The 14,601-nt window shown below is 36.1% G+C and overlaps 3 protein-coding genes across 8 annotated transcripts in view; 1 reads left to right on the top strand and 2 right to left on the bottom strand.

The window, feature by feature from the left end:
• LOC129579007 (AN1-type zinc finger protein 6) overlaps nucleotides 1-9,822 on the bottom strand; it is a 28,484-nt gene extending 18,662 nt beyond the window's left edge. The window contains exon 1 of the mRNA XM_055468456.1: nucleotides 9,682-9,822. The gene's annotated coding sequence lies outside the window, so the exon portion shown is untranslated. The remainder of the gene's footprint in view (nucleotides 1-9,681) is intronic.
• A 486-nt stretch (nucleotides 9,823-10,308) lies between these two features.
• On the top strand, nucleotides 10,309-11,749 carry LOC129579006 (translation initiation factor eIF-2B subunit alpha). Its single transcript, XM_055468455.1, has 4 exons — nucleotides 10,309-10,491; nucleotides 10,587-10,709; nucleotides 10,775-11,031; nucleotides 11,110-11,749. The coding sequence occupies exons 1-4, from the start codon at nucleotides 10,455-10,457 to the stop codon at nucleotides 11,647-11,649; spliced, it is 957 nt and encodes a 318-aa protein (XP_055324430.1). The 5' UTR covers nucleotides 10,309-10,454; the 3' UTR covers nucleotides 11,650-11,749.
• Nucleotides 11,750-11,816: 67 nt separating this feature from the next.
• Nucleotides 11,817-14,601, bottom strand: part of LOC129579005 (tyrosine-protein kinase Fer) — an 18,611-nt gene continuing 15,826 nt past the window's right edge. For 4 of the 6 annotated variants that reach the window (XM_055468450.1, XM_055468449.1, XM_055468448.1 and 1 more), the window contains 5 exons: nucleotides 13,008-13,382; nucleotides 12,639-12,939; nucleotides 12,440-12,568; nucleotides 12,175-12,357; nucleotides 11,817-12,083 (listed from right to left, as the gene is read on the bottom strand). In XM_055468450.1, the coding sequence (XP_055324425.1) occupies nucleotides 11,947-12,083; nucleotides 12,175-12,357; nucleotides 12,440-12,568; nucleotides 12,639-12,939; nucleotides 13,008-13,382 (1,125 nt within the window). In that variant the 3' untranslated portion in view covers nucleotides 11,817-11,946. Of the gene's footprint in view, nucleotides 12,084-12,174; nucleotides 12,358-12,439; nucleotides 12,569-12,638; nucleotides 12,940-13,007; nucleotides 13,383-13,569; nucleotides 13,895-13,926; nucleotides 14,205-14,601 lie in introns of those variants that run through there. The other 2 variants (XM_055468452.1, XM_055468451.1) reach the window with 2 other exon arrangements.

The raw sequence follows: 14,601 nt of genomic DNA, 5'->3' as shown, positions 1-14,601 counted from the left end.
AAACACAACAATAAGAGAATGTAGCTTCAACGATGAAAACATGACGAAAATACGTTTATAATTTTGAAATAGTCGATGAGTGTTTTGCGGGAAAAACCACGAAGCTGTGGATCAAAAACAGATATCAGAAGCCCACACTCATTTCCGCACGCTTGCAAATGGAACCAAGCAATATACAATTACAAAATGAAATTTGAGAAAATATGAAAGAAACTGCTAGAAAACAAAAAAAAAAAAGAAAAGAAAAGAAAAGAAAAGCAAATAAACACACAACGAAGTAAACGTAAAGAAGAGAATCGCGGAATTCGGTGATAAATAATAATACTTGGCGATCGCATTTCGTTCGAAATAGTGCTTACATAAAGTGTTTTTGTGTTTTATGTGTGTACACTTTACATTACATACTTATAGTAGTGTTTTAATGTGCGCGCACCGCCGATCGATTCACTGCTATTTCATTCTTTTTTCTCTTCTCTACTGTAGTAATTGCCTATTTTTGGACATTTCACATTCCATGGCTACATTTATATACCGAAGAGTTTCTTTATCGCGCACTTAGTGCGCAGCGTTCATCACAACTAAAGCTTGCTCGGACATAAATAATCAATTTAATTTCCGCTTTGTCACAAAGAAGAAATAAAACAAAACAAAACGAAATAAAAACGAAGCGATGAGCACTAGGAAGCACATTGCTTTGCACAACGACCATTTTGTTTTTGTTCCAGTTCAATTTGAATATCATACGATCTAAGCATGTGAGCGACATGTGAAATGCACTGTGTGGCAATGTGTGACGCATTTGCTTTCATCGCTTCAGCTTTGGGCATCTCAGAGCCGAGTCAGCTTATTGCCCAAACGGTTTTCGACGATTGAACTAATGACGTGCTGTTGGCGACGACGCACATATTTCGTCTAGCTTATTCGGTCGAACACGACGTATCATGTTATTACGCGCAGTCAGTCGTATGCTCAATCGTTTCGTGTTGGTTGATTCTTGTTCTTTTCGAAATCGATCAATCGTTTTTGTTGGGGGGGGGAGTTTTGAGTTCGCAAAGCGAGAGAGAGAGAGAGCCGTTTCAATTCCGTCGAATAATGTAATGAAATGCCGCTGTGCCAATAATTTTGCATAAAATGGAATGGCTACACGTGCTTCTTATTCGGCAAATATTACGCACAAATAATCGAGAAAATTACAGTGATGCGCAAAGAAAATTGGCATTGGGCACACACATACACAGCACATGTAGAACAAATGCGTACAACATTCACTTATTTCGAATGTCACCACATTTCTACTTTAGAAAAAAAAAATCATAAACCAAATTAGTCGTATGATTAGTCGTAACGACAAGCGTGTTTTTCTCTTTTCTTCTTTCAATTATTGAGTGAGTTTCCACATGAATTCAGCGTGTCATTGCAGCTTTCATTCCTATATCAAATAGCATACTCAACCACAATATGATTAACCATATCACTTGGTTCGTAGGCTCTAATCATGGACAGGGTACAGAATTATTAGATAAATTTGTTCGAATTTATCTGTACATCTGGCTGATGAGTCATTTTTTTTTTTTGGAAAAACAAATTTTGATTTTTACATAAAAGAAACTCAACCAAACTTTACCATTATATTCGATAATAATTTTTCTTTATTTTGAATATTTTCCGTCCTCCATAAACATATGAAAGTCATTCGGCTCTTTTCGAACACCAACTGTGTTGATAAAACTTTTTCTTTTGTCTGTTCATTTGCTTACTCATTTCGAGTGCAACAATGAACACTGAACAATGCAATGTGCACAATTTACTTTTATTTTCAGCAGATATACTGAACGATCATCGGAGCAGTTGTATGCAATGTCGTGTTTAGTGCAGAAATGCATTCGAAACTAAACAAATTGTGTTGTTGTTTGTCATTGTCTATAGCTGTGATATTATGATATCAAATGTCTGTTGACTATTTTCAACTTCAAATGCATCGTTCAAAGTGGCAAATTATTTCTCAATTATCTCGAAATATGCACGTGCATCTACGACAAAGAAACGAAATAAAGAAATGGGATTGTGTTTCTTCTTTTTCTTTCTGTATGAAAATTCAGTGTAATGAGCATGGTTCTAGTCGCTCGTTGAGCTGCCGTGAACATATATCAAGACTGGTTGCTTTGTGTTACGAACTTTCAATAAATCTGATCGCAGAACTGTTCTTTGTTAATATGTGTTCAACCCATCCAAACTTTTTTTTTCGTTCGTTGGCTCTTTGTTCGATATCATTTCGTTTAGTTGCACCGTGTTAAAGAGAAAAATGGGAAAAAAACGTCTATGAGAAAAATATACATATATAAAAAGTCGACCTCGAGCTTATGCTTATTTTATTGCAGAATTATTGGACTCACAGTGTGTTGAGTTCATTTACTCGATTTTTGGTATGCAACGTTTTGAATATATATGCTGTATGTTTTATTGGATTGTTGGATGCGCGTAGTTCTGCACACCACATCTTCACAATTATATTGGTGTGCATGTGCACATCACAACATCGTATAACAACAATTGAACATTTATAAATTAGCCATAACGCTGATATAAAGCTATTCATTGTTGGATTTCACGACGGCATATGCCATTGTTCTGCACTGCTCATCGCTTTTTATACGCAGAATATCGGGGCTTTGCTCGCTTCGTTCAAAATAAATAAAGAAGAAGAAAGATAACGCGTAATTTCATAAATTTCTTTGTTTTTCTGAATGTTTTCTGTTGAGCCTTTGCGTTGAAACAATTTGCGTTCGTTTTCTTACAGAGATTTGATGGCACTGTGGCCGGACTTATAGGCAAAGTGTGAATTTATCCATGCATTTATGAATTGTAATAATAAACTTTCGCCGCCGCCATAATAAATTCATCCAACCCCTGAAGGAATGACTAGACAAATTTACTTGAGACATTTGTTGAATTTGGCTGTCCATTCTAGTGTATGATCTGCCATTAATGTTCCAAACCAGATCGAATCCATATGAAAACAAAAATATGGAAAATCATTTGGCAGCGATGGCCCCTTAAATACACAGAGTTGTTAATACTCTGCGCTCAAGAGCACATCTACTGTTATTCATTTCATTTGGCTTTATTTTGTTTCAATGATTGGTTTCATTTGATTTTCTTTGAATCCAAAATCTCCTTCAATGTTAACACAATGCGTTCAATACAATTCACTGTGTCGCGAATATGTGCGTACATATATACTACACACTGTTGAGAATATTCGATAGCGCAATTTGTAGCTGCACAGCAAGTTAAATACACATGCATTCGAGAAATTATACGAACAAACATATTGTCGCTGTTTGGAAATAACTCACTTCGGGGCAAAGTCAGAGAAGTGATTAAATTTTGCACGGAGATGCTACAAAACGGAATCGCTGCACGATGAAAACGAATTGGCGATTTGATTGCATTTTTTCCTCGGAATTCAATCCTGTGACGACTTCGACTACGACGAAGTAACAAGGCTGCATGTCACATGTGAAAAATAAATCCTTTCTCATGGTTCAATCGCATTTACTATGCATATATATATATATATATATATATTCGAGTTGGTATCCAATTCAAGCCAGAATAATGAGTTTGCTTTGCCTTTTATTCAGTTTCGTTTATGGATCGTAATTCAGCGCAATAAATCAACAATAGGGTCGCTCTAGGATTATTGTTCAGAGTGTACTACGTATCTAAGAATTCAGTATTTTTTGAATGATTTTGCATTGCGTTTGGATCAAATATCACAATTAAAATAAATAAAAGAAGCAAGCGGTGCATTAATATGCAAATGGAAATTGAGAATAGAAAACGGCTGAATGCAATTACAATGCGGATCACGCATATATGTAAAATGTCTTGGATTGCACGGCACTGTACCGAACCGAACCGAATTAAATTGTGCCGTACCGAAACGTTGGCATTGCAACGATAATGAAAAACGACTTCAAAATTAATTAAATCAAATAATCTAAATGATAAGCAAAATGATGAAGACAATTCGCATGGTCACCTAGCTATCTCGCTCGGTTTTAATTTATCACAAAATGCTTCACCATTTGAAATGTTCACCGTCAAGTACATCTACCTATATATCGATTGAATTACTAAAATTATTGCAGTTCCTTCTCTTCGACAGTAAAATGTGAAATATGTGCGTGTTTTTGTGCAGCCAAAACCGCGACTATACACACTTCGTAGTGTGAATCCAGAGAGAGAGACAGAGAGACCTCAACACGAAGAACATGGCCACCAGAGTCTCTCACACTGGAAGAATTCTCTACGTATGAACGCGTTTGCAGCCGTTTGCAGCACTCTTTGTTTATATCTAGTTTCGATCGATCTATATAAGCGCCGCGTATGTACATTGAACATACGAATGCGAACGTAGCGTGGCGCACGCTTATCCTCTATGCTATGTTCTCATGTGTGAATGGGTGATTCATATGGTTGTGTGTGAAACAAAACTGCAGACCCTCTCTACAAGGTCAGTGGCCTTCAGGGAGAGAATGAGAGAACAACGAATAAAGAAACAACGCACACGAGTCGAACATTAAAATTGAACAAAGAATAAAACAAATAAAATGCAAACAAACTCTCGAAATCTCGTGGACTCTTTTTTTCATTTTTTTCCGATTTATATTTAAATTAAATTCAAAGGTTTCATTTACATGGATCAAACGCACATTTTTTGTTCATCATGATTTCAATGTATTTGAATTTGGCCCATGCTCTAATTTATGAATAGTTTTGCAGTCATCAAAACAAACGCGCACATACACCAAGAAGTCATCGTCCACATTGGATTGAAAATCATTCAAGTTCAAAGAGGGCCAATGAAACAATATACTTCAAACTGCTCGAACGTCGACGAACAATAATGTAAAAAATGTAACATCGCAATTGAGAGCGAAGAGCGTTTTTGCAATGGACTCGTGTTCGTCGTGCTCAAATATTCTTTGCATCATTCTTCTTTTTCATTTACTCCCGTTTTACAATATATATTTTCGCTCAACATTTCGTACTAAATTTTTCAGAAGGTCAGTTGAAGTATGCGTTTGAATACAAATGGATTTAGCATTAATGCAACAGGAAAAAATCGATCTTTTGAATGTAAAATCAATAAAAAAAAAAGGATGAAAATTCATGCTGCTGTTGTTGTTCAGCTACAAATCACACTGAACGTACGATAAAAACAATGAACTCATCATTCAAAGCAAATGTCCGAATTGCGACGTAAGCGACGAATGCTATTATCTGAGGCGTACGTTATCAAACATATAGGCGATAACATTTGCCCATCTATACGTCTACTACATTGATGCGTACATTTATTCACTAGCGTTAAATTTGTAGGTAATAGATCGTGCTGATGCTGAAGCTACGTTATCATATGACAAGGACTGAAGTAAAAAACGTACAACGTACGATAAACAGGCACAAACGAAATCAGGAGATTGTGAAGAAAAAGATGTTGCAATAATTGAATAAGCCAAAGGCGCAATAAAGTGTGGCTCGTGTACGACGACTGTCAACAAATACGCCATAGAACCATAGTATTTATTTCCACGTATACGATATTGCCACGATGAATGTGAGTCAGGAAAACATGATTGAACCGTTCAACCAGTTTGAATTGAACGGATTTATGATTGCCACATCTTATACTGAAACTATACACAATGTGAAGTATTTTATGGAATAAATAATGATCTTGTACATGCATAAAAAGGGCTTCGACTATTTCGATGCTTCAAAGTGAAATACAGAGACAAAATGCTAGCAAATAAAAAAAGTAATTCATAGGTGAAACATCCATGCGATCAGAAAGTGTTCTCAGAATCCTTTGTGAACCAAGTGTTAACCCTTAATATTAATGGTATCTACCAAGAATGGAACGTTCAAGTGAAAGCAAATAACTGAGCATCGTGACCTAATTTCGAGCACACAAGTAAATATCGATTTATTCGAGGTTTGCTGGCATTAGTTGATGGGCTAATTTTTTTTCTTCATTTGTTGGCTTTGATCGAATGCCTTGTGTGTGTGTGTGTGTGTGTGTGTGTGTGTGTGTTTTTCACCTCTCTTTCGTTTTTTCCATGCATTGAATCAACATTCAGTTGCGAACATTGATTGTAATCACGTGTGATTTTTTTTCTGAATAAATGCACGTTTTTGTCGTATTAATTTTGCGTATCGTGTTCATAACATTTTAATCATTCTCTGCATAGTGAACAAATGTTATATAGGCTGTTGAGTTCACCATATGTCATGTGTTTGCATTTGTGATTGCTGTGAACTTTGTATGTGTGTGTGTCATTACAGCCGAAATACAAAAACTTGAGTGACGGTAGAATGAATTTAAACATATGCCGATGGCTATGATTTTGCCGGAATCAATGAATCACTTTTTCGATCAATACATTGATTTGCATTTGCACGACCTTTGTGGCGATTTGTTTTTTGCTCTCTGGCATGTGCTGAGAAACAAAATTCGATAATTCATTCTTTTCAACCTTGAATTTGATTCTGAAAATGGTAGAGCAATTTTTGCGTTCATATGTTCGTTTCTATGCCATAATTATTCTTCGATTAGTTATATTTATGATGGATAAACTGTTTGGTCGATTATTTGGCTATCAATAATTATGTGCACAATAAAAACCTACCGTATTGTTTTGTAAAGAATTTCATTTACATTCATTTGATTCTATTTTTATTGTTGCATATCATAACATTATCGTCTTATGCACATGAATCTGGTGAATAATTGTCTGTCATTCCGCCTTCATCATATGTATTTATTTGGTTTCTAACGATCGAGCTCAGTAAAACTCACGTTTCTTCTACAGCGGATATTCTGATTAAACATTCAAACCAATTCATTGCCGAATGATTCTCTGTTTCAGATATTGTGGCATGCGTTTGACAAAATTCCTAAGGTCAAGTATAACCCAGAGAAGATGTTCAGTACATTTTGGTTCAGTTCGGTTTCAGATGATCCGAGAATTAAGAACTAAGAAATTATTGCGTCATTTGAGTTTTATTGTAACCTATAAATGCCAATTTTGATTTGATTTACAAACGGCGTTATATCATAATTAGAGTTCAAATGAACAATGATTCCACTTAGAGAAGGTGATTTGAATTCAATTGAAAAATGCTCATGCTTGAAAATCGAATTGAAATTGGTGTTTTTTTTCTTCTTTGTTTTCTTGCACTCGTTTCCAAAGACGAAAAAATGAGCTGTAATGTAACAGTCTTGTTTCTTCCAATTTCGAATAGCGTCAATTGACCTAAGTGAGACTTGAGAAACAATTGAAATATGAATTGGAAAAAAAAAGATTGTGTATATTTCCTACATGAAATGGTAATTTGGCGGGCCGCGTGTGAGTGTGCTGATTGAATGTAATAAAATATGTGGGACATGACATGATATACTGGTACTATTATATCTTTTGCGAATCCCTCGCATTATAGCGGGGCGACGTGTGTGTGTGTGTGTGTACGTGGTAACTGTATTTGTATATATCCATGCAGACTGATGAGTAGGCACGCAAGTACGCACATATTTATATGTAGTGTATACAAAACAGTCTTTGTCATCGGGGCACATGATTAAATAGAATGTTTTTGTTTTGGTTTGAGTTAACCATCGGTGCCATTTCGCTGCCATTTCCCGTGAGCACAAACATGGAAGAAAAATCGGACAATTTTCCACAATAATAAAAACGCGCATCGTTCAAACAGCATTTGATTTCTTTCTCTCGCTCAATTTCATCGGTTCTACTGGTTGGTTCGGGTAGTAATAATGTAAAATTGATGTGTACACAATGAATGAGTGTTACGTCAATATTACCCACAGATGTGTTAAATTGAAACCTAAACAATGGTAAACAATGAGAATTGTCATCGCGGTGCGAAGAAGTAAGTGTGCATTGCCTTCAAAAATTGATTGCAAAACTAAATCTCATTGTGAAGTAATCACGCGTATTCCAGGCGTTGGGAAATATATTTAAATGGAACCGTTTTGCATATTTGGAACCTCGGTTTCACTTTAATTGTTGCTAGATGAGCTTGTGAACCGTCTGATTTATTCAGAGAAATATCACACACACAAAATATAGGTTCATGAATTCAAATTTCTTCTTCTGCCACTTCGATTTCTTCTGCCTGCCAATTGATTCTATGAATGCACAATTGCACACATAAAAAATTACATAGAAACAATCGCATTTCTCACACAGCAAGCAACTGATTATTACTGAGGATATAACCATGCACACTATCATTGCACTTTGTCTAACATTCGTCTATCCACATGGCAACCAATTGTACGTCTATTTTGTAGCCCCGAGTGTTTGGCAAATAGTCAGCTGAAACTCATACACTTGCGCGCGTCATCTATTCGCCAATAATAAATGGGAGTATGATGTCAAACAAAGGCAAATATCGATTCAAATGGAACGACATGTCATATTGTTGTCGACCGTTCCAGCTTGTTAACTAAATGTTCCACAAAATTCAATTAAAAATGTAACTTACACGTTTTTTAAACGAAAAAAAAAATTAGAAATTTTAAACATTTTTCTTTATTTATTTCTACACTGACACACACACACACACACACATATGTAGAAATAATGGTTCACTTCTCTAATTTATACGCACTTGAAATTGCAACCGAATGTAGTGTGTTTGTATTTGTGTAGGTTAGACCTACCGTTAGTCGCTCTGTTGCCAAAAATAATAGTCCAACTTTCAATTTGCATATACATAAGACACAAGGACACAAAAGAATGTCACTGAGCATTTCTGAATAGCTGAACCGTTATTATTTCGGGCACTTATTTCAAAAACATTTCTGATAAATAAGGGAGCAAGTTTAGTTTTCAAGAGAACAAAATGGAACACACTGTGTTTGTGTGTGTGTCAAAATGAGTTTGAAATGAAATGGCAAGTGAAATGAATCGTCATTAGTTGTTCTTAATATTCGAATTCAGAATTCTTAAACGTTTTCAACTAAATGTTCCAAATGACGGTTGTGGTTTCTTCACAAACAAAGGGTGCATAATTATGATATTTCGTCATTCGTTTCATTTTGCCTTCTGTTTTTTTCTTCGCTTCTTTTGCAAGCTACAGAAACTAATGAAATTTTCACGGCTTTTTTTCTACAATGCATTACCAGCACACCAAGAGATTTATTTGAATATTTCTTCAACGACGGAAATTTGTAGCCACGAAACAAAATTAATCTCACAAAATTAATTGCTTGCTGTATCGAGTGAATTTTTTTTCTTTCTTCTTCTTCTTTGTGATTTTTTTAACTCATAGGCATGTAAATGGAAATTAAAGGAAAAATGTAAATTTTCATTGATTTCATTATAAATATGGTGAAATTGTATGATCGCCCTCATTTTTGTGATTCATTTATTTGATTTCTCAAACCATTGTGTGATGTTTAATTACACGACGACGAATCAGCCCAATGTAAAAATGGCTGCCATTGCGAACAACAAACTGGTTACAGTGCACATACACTACATATACTTTGGTGAACATTTTTTTTTATGTGTCTCGATTTCATCATTTATTTTCAGCCTTATTGCGTCGAATTTCGTTTGAAATTGATGAAAAACAGAATTTACTTACTCAATTCGATTTGAATATCCGATTAAAATATTAGCCCAATGGAGAAATTATTTGTATTTTGAAATTGAAAATGACACGATCAACCTTTTCACCACTCACAATTACTTAACGCACAGAAACCTTTTCTCCGTCGATTATTTTCCTTTGGCTGTGCCGTAGTAGTCTTGTTATTACCCAGTGGATGACATGAAATATTTTGTGTGTTGTTCACAGCGAAAATAAGATCATGTGACCGAATTGCGACGATTTGATTGGTCGACGGGTGTAGGTTTACCGATTGGAAAGGCATACAAACGAGGCGATGGCGTTGTATGCGTGCACTTTCGTCTATGTGTTCGTGTACCTTCAAATCACTTCTATTTCGATTTGATTCATGACATAACGAAAATGTTCGAGTTTAACGGGCTTTCGAGAGAAAAATTGGTAAAAATAAAATTTTGAACACTTGAATAAAGAGCGTTTTTAGGCCAATTACGATTACAGACTTTGATGGGAACTAGAGAAACTTGGTTGGTTATTTCTTCCTCTGAACCGATACGTAACGAAGTTAATTCTTATTCGAAAATTGGTTCCAAATTTCGTATACCGAATGTGACGTATACCGTGAGTGGTGACATTGACGTTTTCGTAAAAGGATCTGTCAGAAGTGAATATACGCATTCATCGCTGGCTTAAATGCTGTTTCTTCCAATATTTTTACGAACAATATCTCAGAGAACAAAAGAAATAGTTCGTACACATTAAATTTTTCGGCAGCAGTTTCAACGGATAAAATGGGGAAACAGGACAAGAAAAAAGAGAAAAGAATCGGTTAGTATCGTTTTAAGTTGATTTAAATTCTTTCAAATGGAATCACATCTGATGTTATTATGAGTTCAACTTTCTGGTTTTCTCGTTCATTTCAGTCCATTCCAATGCCGAGGTCGACGTGGAAAAATATTTTTCGCATCAACTGAGCGAAGATAAAAGTTTATCGGCTGGTATTGCTGCCATCAAAACCTTGCTTATGGTCTTAGAAAAAACGAAATGTAAGTCCTTGCTGCCTGCATTGATTGATTGCATCGAATTTCATCATATTTTCAATAACTTACAGTTGACACTGTGCAAGAATTGCACTCAAGAATTCAATCGGCCGTTAAAACGATGAGAACGTCAGACCACCCAATAACAGCCATCGTTTCAGCTAGCGAACTGTTTTCGCGATTCATCACGTTTGCGACATTTGATGATAAAACAGCGGATGAGTGTAAAAAGCTCATGTTGCACCGTGGACAAGTTTTCTTGAAGAAATTGCTCGAAGCGCGGAACATTATAGCAAAGCAATGTGCTCAGTTTGTTACGGATGGTTGTGTAAGTAAATGAGAAAAATTTTGCCCTATTATTCCATCATATCGAAAATACTCTCTTTTTATTTTTTTTCATACACAGCGAGTGCTAACGCATGCCCGATCGCGGGCCGTTCTCGAGACATTGACTGTGGCTGCTAAGTCGAACAAACGATTTCACGTGTACGTGACTAGAAGTTCACCGGACAACACAGGCGAGCAAATGTGTGACGAACTGAAAAAGGCCGGCATCGAATGCACATTAATCCTAGATGCGGCCATAGGATACATCATGGAATCGATAGACATTGTTCTAGTTGGAGCCGAGGGTGTCGTTGAAAGTGGTGGAATTATCAATAGAGTGGGAACTTATACGATGGCTTTATGCGCTCGTGAAATGAAAAAACCCTTCTATGTTTTGGCTGAAAGTTTGAAATTTTCCCGGCTATATCCACTGAACCAGCGTGATCTACCCAATGACTATAAATTCTCAAAACAGAGTTTGGGTAAAGAAAAAGAACTAGCTCAAGCGCATCCTTTAGTCGATTACACATCTCCAGCTTATATTACGCTACTTTTCACCGATATTGGCATACTCACCCCATCGGCGGTTAGCGATGAACTCATCAAGCTCTACCTTTAATTGTTTCAGTTTTGTACGAACGGAATGAAAATGCATCTGCTTTACATTTTATTTGACAAGAAAGAAAACAGGAAATAAATATTTTTTTATCAAGCGAAAAGTGAATTGATTAAAAATCATTATATTTCAGGCATAAAGAAATGAAAAGGGAGAAAGTCTTCCGGATATAAATTTCGATTCATTATGATATTTATTTTTATAAAAATGGAGAATTTGTATGTATATATGTTTGAGATGAAGTAGCGGGTTTGTTCAATAATTTTTTATCAGTTTATTTATCTTCTACGGACGGTGGACTTAACTATTTGCTAGTGAGTCTACTATTGTGTGTATTTCGTCAAAGTGAGGGCGGCTTTCCGGCTCGTATTCCCAACATTTCAGCATAAGTCTGTAGATTTCAGGTGTTGCACATTCTGGAGCCTGCATCCGATAACCTATGTTTGTTTTTTTTTTTTTCAAATGAAAACACGTATCATAAATAAGTAGCTTTTAGACGATATAAAAATTGAAATGTGTAATATGTACCAGCATCGATTCGTTCCCTAGCTCGTGAATTGCTCATACCAGCATAAGGCGTATCACCTTTGGAAAAAATCTCGAACATTAATATTCCATACGACCAAACGTCGCACAGACTTGTGTACTTTCCGAAATTTAGCGCTTCTGGTGCAGTCCATTTGATGGGAATTTGTTTCATTCCATCGGATACTATGATTAAAGGGAAATTATTGTGAAAATTCATGCGTTTCGATGCGAAACATATAAGTATGTTCTATGCCATATTTCTTACCAATATATTCTTCTTCCTCTCGTGACATCCCAAAGTCGGAAATTTTCACTATGTTCTCATATCCTATCAAGCAATTGCGTGCGGCTAAGTCTCGGTGGATGCAGTTCTTGGATTCCAAATATCGCATACCTAAGCATTGGATGACAAAATTTTTAAGCATGATGGGAGAGACTTTTCTTACACTGTTTATTCGAATTACCTGCTGCAGCATCCCTACACATTCCAATCAATTGCTTAGTGTTCAATGTGGCGCTGTTTTTTCTTAAGAAACTTAGCAACGAACCACCGGGCACTAGCTCCATAACAATCATTATTGGTTGCTTTTGTACACATATTCCAATCAGCTTGACTATATTTGGATGATCGTACTGTTTTAAGATGCGGCCCTCTTGCAAAAATTTACGCTTTTGTTCATCGGGCAATGTCATGCGACAGGTTTTCACGGCAACCTCATTTTTATTCGATTTCAAACGAGCCTTGTACACATCTCCGAAATTCCCCTACGAAATAAATTTGGTATTTGGGTCAAGTTCAAGATTGGATGCCATTCGAGCGATGATATACTTACTCGTCCAATTTTATCCAACAAAACAACATCGTCATTGCTTAACTCCCAAATTTCGCGAGTTACAGGTCGCTTGAGTACGGCACCCGAACGACCAGTCACCGGCAATTCGGATAAGTGTTGATGCATAATCAGTTCTTGTATACTTGGAAATGCGGGACCTTCAAAGCGATAGTGACCATCAATGGTCGTTTGCACGATAAAGTGTTTGTGACCATTCCAGCAAACACTTAATACTATTTGACTTTCATCGTTTCGAATTGTTTCACGCACCAAAAAATCGCCTTCATTTTTCAGCAATCGAACGACTTCCTCGCGTGGCAATACACCATGGAACCATTCCTCTTCGTACAGTGGTCGATTTGTTGATAGGGTCATCTGTTTAGAATGGAAGGATTGGAGTTAAAACAACGAATATTTTCGAGAACAATATAAAATCATATTGAGCAGATTAATCATGCAAGTGCATGCGAGTTAAAATAGTAAAGTCATCATGCAACTTGAAAGAACGCAATGAGATTTGTTTCTTTTTCAAAAAATTCAAACCGTTTGTGCGGGCTGTTACCAAAAGTGAACGGATTCGTTTTCTTCGTATTGGTGGCTTTGGTCGTGCATTAAAATCGAATGATGAACAATTACTGAATTCCGATATAAACGATGCTAAACTCATTTTCACAATAAATAATCAAACTAATTGTTCTATTTGGAAATATATTTTTTTGTACGCGGGCAGTTAGTGTACCAAGCAAAGAAAAAACTGAGAATCCCTATTCGTGCACGCTGAATTCTCAAATTGAAATTTACACAAAATAAATCACGTCAAACATAAACACAAACATGAGACATACTACGAAAATAATTCTGAATGAGTGCGAGATTCGTCCAATTTTGCGAATGGACAGCATCATCAATACACACGTACATTTGGCTAGTATAGTGTGAACGTCGAAGTGAACTGTCGACGATGTGTGATACAGTTCATACGTGCGAAACTTCATCGGCTGACGAGAGAGAAAATCCGTGACTTTTTCTTCATTAATTGTTTGGTGTGGGCGTTCATTCGATACCGTTCTCTACGCATTCAATATGATAGATAAATGGTGACGTGCGATATGAAGTTTTTGTGTGAAATTTTTGTCCGGATCGTTCTTTCCCTTGTTTGGAAAAGTTGGTCATCGCAATAAAAACAATAAATCAAATCTGTTTGAATCAGTATTTTTGTGTTTTTTTGGTGCGATCGAGTGTGAAAAAAATTTTTTCTTCATGCTAATGGAACTCCGATGATTTCTATTAAATTTCAGCTTAGCTCATCAGTTGCATGACAGTAATTTGTATTATTGACGGCGTTTAGTATGCAACCATATTCAAATTATTCTTTTTTATGACCGTCAAGAATTTTGCATTCGGCCGGCATTCACATATCCATAGAGAAATTATTATTGTTTGAACAAAATAATCACTTGCATTTTGCTAAATTCAATCAGAGCTTACTGTACTATGCAAACGGTTAAAAAAAGATCTATTCCTTTGAAGTAACCCGGGTGAACGCAATAGGCGTTGATGAAAGCCTACAGTCGTTCGATGAGGCTTCCATAAT

The sequence above is a fragment of the Sitodiplosis mosellana genome, unplaced genomic scaffold, assembly GCF_009176505.1.
Source record: "Sitodiplosis mosellana isolate CC-2019 unplaced genomic scaffold, AAFC_SMos_1.0 Smas_scaffold_6226, whole genome shotgun sequence".
NCBI lineage: Eukaryota > Metazoa > Arthropoda > Insecta > Diptera > Cecidomyiidae > Sitodiplosis > Sitodiplosis mosellana.
This window is presented reverse-complemented; position numbering and strand designations above follow the sequence as displayed.